This window comes from Hemicordylus capensis, chromosome 2 (assembly GCF_027244095.1).
Source record: "Hemicordylus capensis ecotype Gifberg chromosome 2, rHemCap1.1.pri, whole genome shotgun sequence".
NCBI lineage: Eukaryota > Metazoa > Chordata > Lepidosauria > Squamata > Cordylidae > Hemicordylus > Hemicordylus capensis.
Genome location: NC_069658.1, coordinates 165360041 through 165376684, shown reverse-complemented (window position 1 = coordinate 165376684; position 16644 = coordinate 165360041). Strand labels below are relative to the sequence as shown.

Sequence of the window (16644 nt, the reverse complement as noted above, 5' to 3'; positions counted from 1 at the left end):
GTTATCAATGTGTCAGGATCCCTGGTGCTTTACAGAGCTAAAAGGAAGGTCCTCATCTTTCCTCCGTGGAGGAGTCTGAGCACGAGTAGAGGGAACTGAAATCCCAGGACGGCATGTTCATTTGCAGGCACTTCTAGCACAGCTCCGCCACACAAGGGAGTCCTTCTGACTGATGCCTTTCTCCTTCTCTTCTTCCCCACCCCGCCCTTTCTCAGCTTTTAATTTTGTTGGCCTTGGAAGCAAAGATGCAGCCGGAAGAGTGTTGTGTTTGAGTTACCTTTGGCTTCTCCAGTGGGTATTAAACTTTGACTCTACCTGGGATAAAGTTTTTAGGCTCGTATAAATGCGCCAGTGGTAGGAGATTATCTGATCTGTTCTAATTCACCCATGCACAATGGGGGACAATGGTAAGCAAGATCCATGGCTCCCAGAGGTATTAATGTGTCTCTTCTCTTCCTCTTTCCCCTCCACTTGTCCCAGAAAAAGTATCTATAGTGATCTGTCCAGCTCTTCTTCTGAGTGGGACTACAGTACCCAGCTATCCCACGCTTCCTCCCAGCTGTCCCATGTGCTTTTCCAGGCTGCCCTGAGTCACTCCCCGCCCACCCCCAGATGCTCCCAAGATCCTTTTCAGCCACCTTCACGCCAATGCTGGATCGGCAATTAAAGCACTCCCACCACTACTGCACTACCAGGGCAATTGCCCCGCATTCTGCTGCCTCCTAGTGGTAGGGGCTGGGATTTCGGACATCCTTCACCAACTTGCACAGACCTAGTAAGTATACCACTCCTTCTCCCTAGATGTTCGTTAATAGCAACTTGCTCTATTTCTAGAATGTGGTAGCCATCAGAACAATGGTGGCCAAACTTCTTGCCAAGACTTCCACAAGCCAAGTCCACCGTGTGACGCAGTGCCACTCTAGTGTCCACTACATAGTACCTATGCAGCCTTTTCTCCTGTGTCTGGAAGTAGGCTTGACTGCAGTCTCCTGAGATGGGAAGCTGGTAGCTGAGCAGCACTGCAGTGAGAGACAAGACTTGTGGGACTCTGTTGTAGTCAGGCCTTCCTGTTCCAGTCTAGGAGTTCAACAAATTGCTGCTGCCTTTATCACTTGTGACACCATTGCCATCGGCAATGCCATTCGTACTCTCTCTAGATCAAAGTGATAACGGTAGACACCAAGAAGCAGTCGACTCCCTTCCCTCCCCTGGGGCAGTTCCCTCTGTCTTGGGGAGCCAGTACGAGGTAGGCTCCCATGTTCTTTGGTGAGCGCCTCCTGCTGTGCACTCACTCGGAAACACTGCAAGGAATAACCAGTCAGGATGCAGTCTCTTTGTGGCAGTGCTTGGATCTAGTGTGAGCAGCTCACCCTCAAGGGATTCCTGAAAATGAGGTAGCTTCTTATCCATCTTATTTATTTGTTTCTCTATTTAAACCGCTTTGAAAATTTTGTTGAAAAGTGATATATAGATATTTGTTGTTGTTGTCAACAATTTGTCAATGTAAGAAGGATCTTCCTAAGGAAGTGCTGCTCCTTTTTCCTTTGTGCATTACTAACCTGTTGAATCTTTCTCCTCTCTCTGTCTCTTTTTTATTTTCCTGCTTTTCTTTTGGCATCTCTCCTTCCTGCTCATGCTTTCGGCATGGCACAGGATGGGGCTCTTCACGCCTGACATGGCCTTTGAAACCATAGTGAAAAAACAGATTGTAAAGTTCAAAGAGCCCAGTTTGAAGTGTGTTGCTCTAGTGGCCTCAGAGCTGTCCAGGGTCATCAGAAAGTGTGCAGAGAAGGTAATGGCTCTCTACTCTTTTTCACCCTTCTCCCTTACTCTTCCTAACACTTGGAATATGGCTGTTTGCAGTACCCAGCTAAAAGGAAATCAGAGTGCATTCCACAAAAGGCAGTCTGTGTTTGTACAGAGCCTGAGTCCTGAGCACCTGACGTTCTTCAAAGCACTTAAGAGGCTTGGGGTCTGAGCTAGAATGCTCTTTTGTCCACTTGGCTCCTAAGCTGAATGACTCTTCCTGTGGATTGGTTGGCTTCACAGCAGATCCCTGGAGAAATTGCACAGGTATTGCTGATAGCATAGCTGAACTTGGTGGGGTGCGGGGGAAACAGCTGAGCCTCAGGAGCACTTTCCATGAATGAGACTGCTCTTTTGAATCGCTCTGTACCAGAAGAAGCTGTGTGTGAGCACTGAGTCACGAGAAGAACCCTGGTTCTGCCAAGATGTTACATTATCAATTCTCCCACATTCACCTGTGGGTTGTCCTATGCTTTTAATCAAACAGCAAGCAGCTACTATTCTTCCTGTGGCACTAAGAAACCAGCCTCTTCTGTCTTCCTTCTGCCAAATTCCACAAGGATTTTGGGCTTTTCCCCTGATATGGGCTGTAGGCTCCTAGAGAAATTCATGAAGAGCAGTTCCTCTTGTTTGGTGCAGGGTCCTTTCTCAATAGCAAACCTGGGAGGGAAGCCTAGTCCTTCCCGCCTTTTCTCCCTGTGTCTCTGTGTGAATGGTACTTAAAGCTGCAGAGATCTGAACTCTTTCCCACTTGTCCTCAGCTGGGTTCCTACCCCAGGCTGCGAGAAGAGATAGAGAGGATTGTTACTACACACATCCGAGAATGTGAAGGAAGGACTAAGGACCAGGTGAGAGCAGTCTCTTTTTGTGTCTACTTTTCAAAAGAAGCTTTTGGACTGGCCCATAATAGCAGAGTCAAAGCCCCAAATAATTTCTAACTGTAAATCACAGCAAAGTGAACTTGTGCAGTTTCCTCAGACTTTCCATTGAGTTGGAATTGCTGCCAGAGCAGTGTTGTAAGGCAAGCAAACATTGCTTGGGTACAGTGTGCTCTCTCTGTTTTTCTTAAGCCACAACTTCAACAGGTCCGTGCATGTCTTGTTGAACAGGTCTGGTCCAGGTATGTGCACTGGCCTTCTATGGTCCCATCACTGGCTGCATGTCTGGTCGGAAGGTCCATTTTAAAATGTTTCTGCAAGCAGGCATGTTTTCCACAAGGGTGTACTGTTTGCTAGTACTTTACTGGTGTGCTAGTGACAACTAGTACTCTTGCTTTTGCTAGGTATAAGACCAAGGAGAATGGCTGAAATCAGAAGTCGTACACAGGAAAGTGCCCTGTAATTTGAACAGATAGCTCAGCCAATTAAAACTTTGATGTTTCTAATAAGTCCATCTGCATGAAAGAACTCTTACTAGAGAGGTTTAAAAGATGTTTTTGTTCAGTATACTGCCAGTGTCATTTGCTTGGAGCCTCAGTTTGTCTTATGTGTATCAACACTTGTAATTTGAAGATGTTGCTTAATCTGTTTAAGTGTACCTTAGTAGAGAACTTTGCCTACTTGCGAGAGGATAAACTAGATGGGCTCATTCTTCTGACTTGTTGCCAGTCAACTAGTCTTGTCTTTTTTTCCTGCCATCTTTCCTCTCCAGGTTCTCCTGCTGATTGACTCAGAGCTGTCCTACATCAACACTAACCACGAAGACTTCATTGGATTTGCCAAATGAGTGTCTATTCTCAAGTAAAGCTGAGGAGGGCTGAGAGGCAAGCAGTTCAGTTTACTTACGGTCACTGACCAGAGAAAAATATACATATAGCTCAAACAGTAACAATAGCTAATCCAGCTACCTGTAGAGCTTATGGAGTCCAGCTATACAGACACACATTTACTTCAAATTCTAATGGCAATGAGACAGAACTTAGCAACTGCATAAGTATGTAGAGTGCTGGACTAGGACCGGGGAGATCCGAGTTCAAATCCCCATTCAGCCATAATACTAGCTGGGTGTCTCTGGGCCAGTCACTTCTCTCTCAGCCTAACCCACTTCACAGGGTTGTTGTGAGAAGAAACTATGTAGAAGTAGTATGTAGTACACCACTCTGGGCTCCTTGGAGGAAGAACGGGATATAAATGTAAAAATAAATAAAATAAAGATAGCTAAAATAGAATTTATCCATGCAGCCAGGGTAATTTGCTAGAAGGGGCACTATTAGTTCATAGCACGTGTCCCTATAGAAACTGCAGTATAGCAGCACATGCGGTAGTGTCTCAATAGCAGCTGACTTGCAAGGACAAAACTGTCCCACATAAAGGACTTTTTTCATCCTGCCTTCAAACACAGCAGAGGGTAAAACATCAACGCGTGCTAGCATGAAGGTTCTACGGCATTTTGCTATTGTAAGCTTACCTAGGTAATTAGCAGGTTTCATATTCAATAGTTGGTTACCCACCATTAATCTCCTTGATATAAAACTTCTATTGGATTGCCACGCTACATCACAAATTCTTTAGGAGAGTGCCAGGCTAGCTTGATCAAGATTCATAGCCAACAATAACTGCGGAGCAAACCATAGGAAAACAATTTCTTTTTTAAGTTCCATTTCCCAGTTGGAAGTGAACTTATCTGCTAACATGAGTGGTAACAATCCAGTGTGATTAAGGTTTATTTTGAGCCAAAATTTAAATATTAAAAGCCAGATTGTAGACTCGACATTTATCAGACCTGCCTCCACTCTCAGAGCTGTGTTAGAAATGCCTCATGGTACTTGAAATAGCTTACTATGAAATTTAGACTGGACAGCTTCTATGGCTTGGATGTTAGGATAAAAGCCAGGCTGTGCTCCATACAGCAAATGAGCGAACACCTTGGATTCAAAAAGTCTTATGGCTGCCGGGATAAAAAGTCTGCCTCTAGAACAGAAAAACAACCAAAATTGCCAATGATGACTTTTGAGCATTATATTATTGACTAGTATTTTTAAGCCCGTTAAAATAACGGGCGCTAGTACCTTTTTTTTTGTTGTTGTTTCCTTTATTCCTTCTCCCTCTCTCTTTCGCCCTCCTTTCCTTTTTTCTTTTTCTTTCTCTCTCTCTTTCACTCCTTCCTTTTCTCTCCCTCTTCCTCTGTTTCCTTTCCTTCCTTTCTTCTCTCTCCCTCTCCCTCTCTCTCTTTTCCTTCCTTTCTTCCACCTCTTCTCACTCCCATCTTTCTGTTTTCTTTCTCGTTTCCTCTTTCCTTTCTTGAACGGGCTTGCTCTTTGGGGCTGGCTGCTCCTCCCTCCCTTCTGTCTTTTTTTTTTTTGTCCTCCTCCCTCATTCCTTTCTCCTTTTTCTTTCTTCTTCCTTCCTTCTTTCCTAATTTCCCTCCCTCCCTCCTTGTTTCTTTTGTCCTTTCCCCTCCCTTCTCTCTCTTTTCTTTCCTTCCTTCTTTCCATCTTTCTATTGTCCTGTCTCCCTCCCTCACTCCTTCCTCTCTCTCTCTCTCTCTCTCTCTCTCTCTCTCTCTCTCTGCCTTCCTCCCTCAGTCCCTGGCCCATGTTAGCTAGTAGACCTTTGGTTCCGCCTATTTCCGCTTACTCTGGCTGCACCGTGTCCTCCTCCTTTTGGCTGGGCCCAGTGCCTTCTCTGGTCTGGAGTGGGGTTCTTTTTCTGATTGTTTTCCCCTACTCTCTCTCCCTGTCTTTTGACCCACAATTGTGTATTTGTTTTCCTTCCTCCCACTCCACCCTCTTGTTTTCTACCCTTCCCTCTCCCGCACTCTCTTCTTTCCTTTCCCCTCTCCCTTGGCCCTCTGTCTCTTTTTTCCCCTCTGTCCCGCTTTCTTTTGCCCTTCCTTCTCCCTTATTTAGTTTTTTCTTACTAATGAGGCAACTTTTAGAGCATATTTCTTGTTTAAATACTCTTTTTTATTTTTGCAACTCAGTATTAAACTTAACTTACTCATTTTAATCATTTTTTGGTTTCCCCCCCAACCCTCATAGTATTTCTTTATACACCACATTCTTTGTGAAAATTCTATCTGAGTTTCCTAATAGTCTTCCTTCTTCTGGGCCTTCTAGCACCTTGACCACGACGTCTGTAAAACTTCTGACTCTTGATAATGCCACATATAACTGTCTGTGGCTGAATACTGTCTCAGGCAAATAGATCCCTACCTTTTCTAGGGTCTGACCCTGTGATTTATTTATTGTCATTGCAAAAGCTAATTTTATCGGGAATTGTCGCCTTCTCAAGGTAAATGGTAAATCAGTGCAGGATGGTGCCAAATCAATTCGGGGGATGAAGACCATGTCTCCCTGTGCCGATCCTGTAATCATTTGAGCAATGATGAGATTTTTTTCCAGGTTTTTTACGGTGAGGCGGGTGCCAATGCATAATCCTTTCTTGGTGTTTAGATTTCTCAGGAGCATAATTATTGCACCTACTTTCAGGGTGAGATAATGCTTAGGCATTCCTGTTGGTGTTAGGTCATTGAGGAACTCAGTAGGGTAGTTTTTTGAATCCTCTTCAGTGGAGTCTTCTATTGTGTCTGCGCTGAGATATGTGACTTCTTCTCCTTCCAAAATGTTGAGCACCTGTTCATTTATGGTGTCAACATCGGAGTTCTTAGGGCAAAGGATGGATCTGTTTGCTATTCTGGGAACATTGTCAACAGGAATGTTGTCTCAGAAAATATCTTTGACGATATCCCCTGTGCATAATATTCTGGCTGGGATTCCAATGATGTCTTCTGGATGTCCTTCAATGCGTTGTGTTTCTCCATTGCCAACGTTGAGTAGCCACTTGCTGAATTCTGCGTCGATGGATTGGATATTGTTTTGTAGCTTGAGGATTTTGAATGTGGGCCATAGCGTATTATATTTTATGCAGGCTTCTACGACATGTGTCTGGCTACCGTGCGGCACCACCGGAAGTGTTTGCCGGAAATCTCCTCCCAGCAATAATACTTTTCCTCCCATGGGTTTGTTGTTTTCCACGATCTCTCTCATTAGTTTGTCCACTACTGAAAGTGCTAGAGTGGGTGCCATTGTTGACTCGTCCCAAATGATTATTTTTGCTTTTTAAATATTTTTTGCATCTGCAGAATTGAGGCGCATGTTTGATATGGAGTTCTCAAGTATAGGTACTGGTAGTTTGAACTGGGAGTGGTATGTTCTGCCTCCCTGTAGTAGATTGGCTGCTATTCCTGTGGAGGCCACAGGGAGTGCGACTTCACCTTGGCCACGCACTTTGCTGAGTAAGGTCTTGTATAAGTAAGTTTTTCCACTGCCTCCTGGCCCGTCCAAGAAAAAACAGCGGTGGCAAAGCTCATCATTCTGGCTTGCTGTTAATATTTGCTCCATGGCTGCTTTTTGCTCGTTGTTGAAGCTTCTTGCCATTTCCTCAGCTGTGTGTTTTTCATAGGCCTGGTTGTAGGCATCTGTAAGCTGTTCTGTATTTTGCATGGTGTATGTCAATCCAAAGTCTGTGCATTTTTTTCCATGGAGTGTCAGAATGTTGGATATTTCTTGAAGGGGGAGGTCACGGCATATTGTGCACTCTTCATTGTGTTGAATATGTTTATGGACATAATCCTCAATGAGGTATTGTTCATAGTTTTGAAACAGTTCATGCATATTTTGCAGGGATGCGAAGACACAGATTTAGGCAAACAGTTCTCTGATTTGTTTGGGCATGCTGTATTGGACAGCATCTTCTAGTGTACTCTCCCACACTTGCTCATCATTAATGAGCCCTCTTGTTTTGGCAGCTTCTTGGAAAGTGGGGTAGACATTTCCATTTACACTCCTGAGATTTTCGAAGGATGTTGCACCTGGTACATGCAGCAGTAGGAGGCGTAGGCAGTAGCGCTCTGGGTCCGATGGCAAATTTACAGAATACATTCACCCGATCACTTTGTCTGCACCACGTTGTCTTAATTTCCAAGTGCAATTTGCAGAGTCAAAGACATAATGTAAAGGAATGTCTGAGTATAATATGTTTCTTGCTTTCTCTTCTTGTTGATTTAATTTGAACCAAGCTGTCAAATGAGTTTCGCGACTTGAAGCTCTATCAGCTGCAGCACAAATGTCATCGGGGTTGAAAATTACTGGCTGTTCGTTTGGGAGATGAACTGCTAGCCTGTGGACTGTATGGGACTGATAATGCATTTCAAACCCATTCAGACGCCATGCTGCTTCTGGTGCGCTGACATACCTTGAATCCATGAAGGTTTTTATTTCATCGTGGTTCAAAGTGTCTTGTTCCTGGATCACTATTTTTGCGCAATCGTGGCCCTTGTATACATATTTGAATAGGTATTTTACGCTCTTAACTGAAGCGCAGACTTCAACGTTGATGTGGCAGTTGTACTTCAGGGCTAGATATGGATTATACGGTACAACCCAGCTGTTATCAATTGTCCTGCTGTTTTCCATTTTGCCTTGGCCAGTGTTTCGTCTTCTGTATTTGGGGTAGCCGTTTATATTTGCAATAGTTTGTTGCTGGTATTATTTTGGGAAATCCTTTGTGCATTTCTCATTTGACATACATGGTGAATTCCGATTGTGTGTTCCACATGGTCCATGGATCATATGCTTTGTTATGATTGCATATAGTCGAGGAGTTTTCTCCATGTTCGGTATTTCTGCGGATACTATTTTGTCTGTGGATGCTTCGGTTTTTGGTTTATAGTTTTCTGTTAGAATGAGCAGTATGTGTGCATGCGGTAAACCTCTCTTTTGGAATTCTATGACATACACAATGGCTTTGGGTGGCCCAAAAATATGCTTTTTGCAGATGTCATCAATTAGTGATCTTAGTTTTAGGTGGAAGACTCCTGCCACTAAATCAGGTCGTGCAGCAACAGATTGGCCATGTTGCAGGTTATCAACAATTTCTTCCCATTTGGGGTTGCATGTCATGGTAATAAAGAGATCTGGTTTACCATACTTTCTGACAATTGCCATTGCGTCCTGATAGTTTTGGAGCATGTTTCTGGGGCTACCTGCAAATGAGGATGGCAAAATAAAGGTCTTTCCAGGAATCAGGCCTGCTGCATCGGCTTCATCATTTAAATGGTCCATTAATCCTGAGTATTTCTCCACTCTCAATTTTGGCTGATTTTGCCGGACAAAATTGAGTCTGTTGGCTTCTGTTTTGACATATGCATCTACTATGTATTGTTGCGTAAGGCGTCCAGCATTTAAGAAGGCGTTATAGTTGTCTCTGATGGAAAGGTGGTAGCCGTAGTACTGCATCTGGCTGCCTCTCACTCTTGGTGCTCGTGGCTGTTTCGTTAAATCTATTAAGGCTTGTGGTCTGAGTTGTAAAGGTATGTCAATTCCCCAGCTTTGTTCTCCATAGGGGAATAGCAATGGGTACACCATTGGCTCTAGATTGGGATCTAGGACACTAATCCTTTGTGTTCTTTTCTGGTCTGGATCGCCTGCACTTGGTTTGCAGTGTATTAGAAGATCTCTTTCCAGTGTTGGTTCTCCATCGTTATTGAGGAAAATAAACGCAACCTCATTATGTTTTGGTGCGTTATACCATCTTGGGTCATTTTCTCGATCATGCACTATTGTCATGGACACTTCCTTAATAGCATCGTCTGTCTCATTGGCATCCTCTTGACACTCTTTTTCTACCTGGTGTAGCATTTTGCAGGCTTCTGCAAATGGATTGTTTTCTGCCATAAGTGTACTTAGTGCTTGCATAAGTTGAGGTTTTATTTTTGTGTTGGATTTATTTTGCATTCTTTTTTCTGTGGCCTCAGTGGAATCTAAAATGTATAATTGCACAAATTGTCTGTCTTGGCCCTGCGTTGGGTGCAGCGTGCCTGCTCTGTGGCAAATTGAGCCGTGCATCTGGAAGCAGTATGGACCATGGCCTGGTGGTGGAGCATGTACCCAGATACTTCGTTTGCTGGTATTGTCTTTTCAAGGTGTATGAAGATATTTACCACACTTCAAGTGTACATGTGTGATAAAATGGTTGTATGTGCTGTTATATTCTTGTTTAACTTAAGTTATTTAACTCTTTGTTTTAAATTTGACTGAAGGTAATGCTCTGTCAAAAACAGGGCAACTAATTAAAGCACTGAGACTGCTGCTTTTCTCTGCTTGCGGCACTCTTGACAACTACCGTTGGTCCGTTTTTTTTCCACGCATGCGTGAATGATGATTCTGGTTTTTCCGCTCGAGACTAATAGAGGAGGATGGGCTTATTTATGGTATGGATTTGGGCTTGGGGGGGATTGCTGCTCCGCTGGGTGCTTTAATTTTAATTAATTGTGTTTGTGTTGTCTTACGGGTGTTTTGGCGGGCGGGGGGTATTGTGCTTAGTGCAAACGTCTGGGTTTTTTTGTGTTCAAGGCACCGTTTTTCTTTAATTCTTTCGGGCTGTTCCACAAAAGCCTTAGTTGAGAGGTGAGAGGATAGAGTTATTTTGGACACTCCCTCCTCCCGTCAGACTGAATTTGCTGCTGCTGGTTTGATCTGGGACATTCTCCTCAGTCTTATGGTATGGATTTGGGCTTGGGGGGGGTTGCTGTTGTCTTACGGGTGTTTTGGCGGGCGGGGGGTGTAGTGCTTAATGCAAACTGTGTGTGTGTGTGTGTGTGTGTGTGTTCCTTGCAACATACCCACCCGCCTCTGCCATCACTGCCCTCCCCGGTCCACGCTTCTTATTCATATTAGCGGCAGGGCTGGTCCCACCGCTGCCGCATCTGCCCTTGCCGGTTTCTGTTTGCTATTGTTTGTTTTTGCGGCAGGGCTGGTCCCGCTGCTGCCGTCTCTGCCTTCCCCTGGTCTCCGCTGCTTCTCCACTGCTCCTCATTCAAGCTGGTTCCGCTGCTGTCGCCTCTGCCCTTCCCGGTCCCCGCCTCTCTTTCTTTTGCGCCGAGAGTCAACATGGGCGCCATTATGTTTCTGCCACTGCGGTCGGGCCAGTCTCTTCTCCCCGCTCTCATCTCCCCGCCGCTGCAGTTTCTTATTCCCACCATTGCCGTCTCTGCCCTCCCGGTCCCCCCGCGGGCCCGTCTTTTTTCTCTTCTCTTTTCTCCCCGCAGTTCCCCCCCGCTGCCGCCTCAGCCCTCCCGGTTCCCCCGCTGCCGCCTCAGCCCTCCCGGTTCCCCCGCTGCCGCCTCAGCCCTCCCGGTTCCCCCGCTGCCGCCTCAGCCCTCCCGGTTCCCCCGCTGCCGCCTCAGCCCTCCCGGTTCCCCCGCTGCCGCCTCAGCCCTCCCGGTTCCCCCGCTGCCGCTTTTGCCCTCTCCGTAGGCAACATGGCCGCCCATGTCTCGGCGGCCGTATCTTTCTCGGACGTTCTGGGCATGCGCAGAGCGCATGCCCAGAACGGCCGAGAAGGACACGGGCCGCAAAGACACGGGATCACGCTTTAGCTCTTTATTATAGAGGATGGATTTGATGACTAACAGTGGAATGAAATACAATACGTAATAACAACTGACCTGCTCAAGCTTATGCCCATCAACAGACCAACGTAAGAGTTTGGGGCACTTAGCAGACCTCATGATCTGCGTTTTAGAATAATCTGCAGAGCATGATCTTTACAATAGGAAATGAGAGAGTTAAGCACTCTTCTCAGTCCAGTAGGAGTCTGAGATAGTACTACAGGATCATCTGCATACAAAAGCACTATTAGAGGCTAATATTGGGGAATGAAAGTCTGAATGAGTCAGAGAGGCAACCATAGAGTTTATATAAAAATTAAATAATAGTGGAGCCAGAATGCATCCTTACTTCATGCCTCTGATGGAATGTCTTTAGAGAGATAACCTGTCACATTGCACCTAACTTTCAAATAGGTGTTCTGATGCAATTTATGTTTGTTTGTTTATTTATTGTTAAATTTATATACCACCTTTAATTAAAACAATCCCAAGGCAGTTTACAGCAAAATTTAAAAACAAGATTATGAAAAAGAAACAATTAAAATATTAAACTAAAAATACAAAACAAATCTGATTAAAAATTTTAAAACACAAGCATAAAAGCAATACAAAGTACAAAGAACAGCAGCAGAGACAATCACATAATATATTTATTTTGTTTATATGTTAACAAAAGTAAGCGACAATCGATAGTGGATGCTTGAAGTTTAGACCACAACTTCTCCCTAGATACTGAATCAAATGCAGATTTGAGATGAACAAACACAGCATTAAGGGCCCCTTTTGGCTTTGAAATATATTTTGATATTAGATGCTATAGAATCAAGGCCTGAGAAATTGGTGAAAAACCAGGCCTAAAACCAGCCTGTTCTGGTACTAGAATATTATCAGAGTCTATCCAATATAGCAACCTTTCATATAAATGCCTAGCATAGATCTTACTTATTATGCTCAAAAGGCTTATTGGTCGATAATTGGTGGGAAGATCTCTTCTCTTTTTTGTACAATGATAGCAATACCCCAGCCCTTGGGATATATGCTGATCGATTGATAAAAGTAAAATGTGAAGCCAAAACAAGCCAACTGGATCAAACAAAAGCTAAGAGCACTTGAATTGTTTTTCTAATGCAAAGATGGTGTCTAATAGTACAGCTCACATCTCTGGAGTTACATGCAATTTAATTAATGGAAGCTGAAACTAGTCTTTCTGGTTGAGATCAAACTCATATTTTGTGAGTAAATGTGCTTGGGTAGAGCATATTATAATAGTCTAGCTTCAGGATTGCATATGCATAAGTAATGGTTGCAGATGTGAATCTGTCAAAAAAAAGGGACATGTTCTCACTAGATCAGTGATCTTCACTATTTTTAGACTGGGGGCTCGTTCAGTGGTGGCGAGAGAGACAGAGGGCAGTGGCTGCAACCACAGTGGAGGGCGGGGGAGAGGGAGACACACACAGAGCATGCCCAGCAACAGGAGGAGGAGGGGAGTGAGTGAGTGAGAGCCTGCACAAGTGCTGAGGCTGCAGCAGTGGGGCCAGAGAGAGAGAGAGCGAGCACACAGGAGGAGGAAGAGGGGAGTGAGAGAGAGCACTTGTAAGAGTGCTAGGGCCCTGGCAGCAGTGGTGGGGCAAGAGACAGTCAGCATGTGCAGCGACCAGGGGAGGGAGAGAGTGCGCGCAGAGGCAGATGGAGGAGAGAGAAAAAGAGAGAGAGGCAGGTGGCAGGGAGAGAGCGCATACAGGAGGGGAGCACGAGTGCGTGTGAGAGTGGTGGCCAAGGGGACTAGAAGCAAGAGGAGAGAGGTGCCTCAGGGGCAGTCACTGGGGTCTGTCTGGGCAGCCAGTGGCCCGCAGGCTGTGCAATGAAGAACACTGCACTAGAACGTGAAAAATCTGGCATGGAAATACAGCCTGTACTTCCACATGCAGCTGCTGATCCAGGAGCACTTTGCAGAAGCTTAGGCACTTGCCACCAGGCCCGGGTGGACTGCTTTCTAAAACGTCATTATTTCTATATGGTGTAGCCAGAGCTAAGATGCAAGGCAGCCAAAAATGCATAAAGTGCCCTCAGTTTCCCTTACTTTGGGCTAACAGCCCTTTATGGTTAGCATAGTCAGTTACTATAGATTAAAAGGTCTTAGGTCAGTTTGATTTCATTATCCATGAGTTTGATGCTGAGGTGTGATATTTGCAAGTCTTGTAGTGTTTAGTGAACCCAGCCTTTTTCCAGATTTGAAAGACTTGCAGGTGGGAAAGAGCATTGGCCAAAAATGGTGGCTATTGGGGAAGGAGGGGGAGCATGTTGATATCTCCATTTATGCCAGATTTGTAAGGTGATGCGTTGATAAAGATTGTCTAATGTAGATAATGGTCTACTACCCTTCAAGTCTTGCCACAGAACGTCTTCCACGTTGTGTGGAAAACAGTTCTGATTCTCAGTGTTTGCCCAGGGTTGTGAGTTATGTGATGAGAGAAGTTTAGGTACCTGTGCTAGAAGAGCTGACTCATAATATAGACGCAAGTCAGGCATTTTCAATTATATTATGAGTCAGCTTCCAGAAGAAGGACTTCCAGAAGACATCATTGAAATCCCAGCCAGAATATTATGCACAGGGGATATCGTCAAAGATATTTTCTGAGACAACATTCCTGTTGACAATGTTCCCAGAATAGCAAACAGATCCATCCTTTGCCCTAAGAACTCCGATGTTGACACCATAAATGAACAGGTGCTCAACATTTTGGAAGGAGAAGAAGTCACATATCTCAGCGCAGACACAATAGAAGACTCCACCGAAGAGGATTCAAAAAACTACCCTACTGAGTTCCTCAATGACCTAACACCAACAGGAATGCCTAAGCATTATCTCACCCTGAAAGTAGGTGCAATAATTATGCTCCTGAGAAATCTAAACACCAAGAAAGGATTATGCATTGGCACCCGCCTCACCGTAAAAAACCTGGAAAAAAATCTCATCATTGCTCAAATGATTACAGGATCGGCACAGGGAGACATGGTCTTCATCCCCCGAATTGATTTGGCACCATCCTGCACTGATTTACCATTTACCTTGAGAAGGCGACAATTCCCGATAAAATTAGCTTTTGCAATGACAATAAATAAATCACAGGGTCAGACCCTAGAAAAGGTAGGGATCTATTTGCCTGAGACAGTATTCAGCCACAGACAGTTATATGTGGCATTATCAAGAGTCAGAAGTTTTACAGATGTCGTGGTCAAGGTGCTAGAAGGCCCAGAACAAGGAAGACTATTAGGAAACTCAGATAGAATTTTCACAAAGAATGTGGTGTATAAAGAAATACTATGAGGGTTGGGGGGGAAACCAAAAAATGATTAAAATGAGTAAGTTAAGTTTAATACTGAGTTGCAAAAATAAAAAAGAGTATTTAAACAAGAAATATGCTCTAAAAGTTGCCTCATTAGTAAGAAAAAACTAAATAAGGGAGAAGGAAGGGCAAAAGAAAGCGGGACAGAGGGGAAAAAAGAGACAGAGGGCCAAGGGAGAGGGGAAAGGAAAGAAGAGAGTGCGGGAGAGGGAAGGGTAGAGAACAAGAGGGTGGAGTGGGAGGAAGGAAAACAAATACACAATTGTGGGTCAAAAGACAGGGAGAGAGAGTAGGGGAAAACAATCAGAAAAAGAACCCCACTCCAGACCAGAGAAGGCACTGGGCCCAGCCAAAAGGAGGAGGACACGGTGCAGCCAGAGTAAGCGGAAATAGGCGGAACCAAAGGTCTACTAGCTAACATGGGCCAGGGACTGAGGGAGGAAGGCAGAGAGAGAGAGAGAGAGAGAGAGAGAGAGAGGAAGGAGTGAGGGAGGGAGACAGGACAATAGAAAGATGGAAAGAAGGAAGGAAAGGAAAGAGAGAGAAGGGAGGGGAAAGGACAAAAGAAACAAGGAGAGAGGGAGGGAAATTAGGAAAGAAGGAAGGAAGAAGAAAGAAAAAGGAGAAAGGAATGAGGGAGGAGGACAAAAAAAAGACAGAAGGGAGGGAGGAGCAGCCAGCCCCCAAGAGCAAGCCCGTTAAAGAAAGGAAAGAGGAAACGAGAAAGAAAACAGAAAGATGGGAGTGAGAAGAGGTGGAAGAAAGGAAGGAAAAGAGAGAGAGGGAGAGGGAGAGAGAAGAAAGGAAGGAAAGGAAACGGAGGAAGAGGGAGATAAAAGGAAGGAGTGAAAGAGAGAGAGAAAGAAAAAGAAAAAAGGAAAGGAGGGCGAAAGAGAGAGGGAGAAGGAATAAAGGAAACAACAACAACAAAAAAGGTACTAGCGCCCGTTATTTTAGCGGGCTTAAAAATACTAGTTTTGATAATAATTGACAAATTCTAGCAAGATGCCTTCCAGGTTTGACAATCTTTTATGGGATTGAGATGTGTTTTGACAGCCCGGGACTGAATTTTACTATTTACTTGCTTTGCTAAAACGTACTGGCATGTACTCCTTTTTCATGATAGTTCTGCTGGGTGTATACTAGCTGTTTCTGGATTTTATAGGTATCCAAGAGTTCCAGTTTATGTCTGGCTTTCTGAAGTTTACTATAGATTTTCTTGTTTCCATATTGTTTATGTTGGCGCTCTAAATTTCTAATAACTTTCAATATCTCTTATCTTTCAGCATTTCTGATTTTATTCATCTGTGCAGCTTGTTCGATGCATTCACCTCTTAGTGTGGCCTTAAAAGCTTCCCATACAGTGTTTAGTTGTGCCACTTTTTAGATTAAAGTCAAAATATACATTTATCTTTTTTTTCTAGCTTTGCTGTGACAAACGTGTTTAATAAAGAGGTGTTCAATCTCTAATAAAATGTCTTTTTGTTATTCACCCGTGGTTGAAATAGACACAATGCCCAATTATGGTCTGAGCAAGTCTTTTTACCTGTTAGGGCATCCCACAAGTAATGCTGGAGATCATTATATATGTCTAGCAGAAAAATAAATGTACTATCTCTGTGTTGGATGAGTTGTCCTCCATGTATCAAATTGAATTTTTCCAACATAATGCTAATAGAGCTTTAGATATATTTTGGATATGTTTTTGTTGGCAAGATTTGTCCCATGCAGGATCTCTATAAGTATTAAGGTATCCTGGAGCCCACTGCAAAAATATAACGGCCATTTGGATCTCTGTGTATTTTAGATAGCTGGAAAAGGGCCATTCGACAAGAATTTGTGTCATGCATCAGATCTTGGACACTGTTTACAACTGAATCCAAAGGTGGTTCTCTCATATTGGTTCCAAGGCATTAATTTCTGTATAATATATTCCTATATTGGAGCTTTGGGTACTATTCTGATCTGATCAGAAGTCAAGCCCAACATGACCTTGTCCCATGGTCTGGACTCTTAGTCCCTTCCAAAACTTGGTAATTAGTGGAGGCATTGCCTTGGGCCCAGGGTCTGATCCAGCCAGTGCACAGGTCCTGGTCAA

General features: G+C 44.2%; 1 protein-coding gene across 3 annotated transcripts in view; it reads left to right on the top strand.

The window, feature by feature from the left end:
* LOC128344222 (dynamin-2-like) overlaps positions 1–16176 on the top strand; it is a 46383-nt gene extending 30207 nt beyond the window's left edge. The window contains exons 10-13 of one of the 3 annotated variants that reach the window (XM_053293934.1): positions 1654–1792; positions 2568–2654; positions 3457–3568; positions 15833–16176. In XM_053293934.1, the coding sequence (XP_053149909.1) occupies positions 1654–1792; positions 2568–2654; positions 3457–3531 (301 nt within the window). In that variant the 3' untranslated portion in view covers positions 3532–3568; positions 15833–16176. Of the gene's footprint in view, positions 1–480; positions 776–1653; positions 1793–2567; positions 2655–3456; positions 3573–15832 lie in introns of those variants that run through there. The other 2 variants (XM_053293935.1, XR_008315733.1) reach the window with 2 other exon arrangements.
* Positions 16177–16644: the final 468 nt, after the last annotated feature.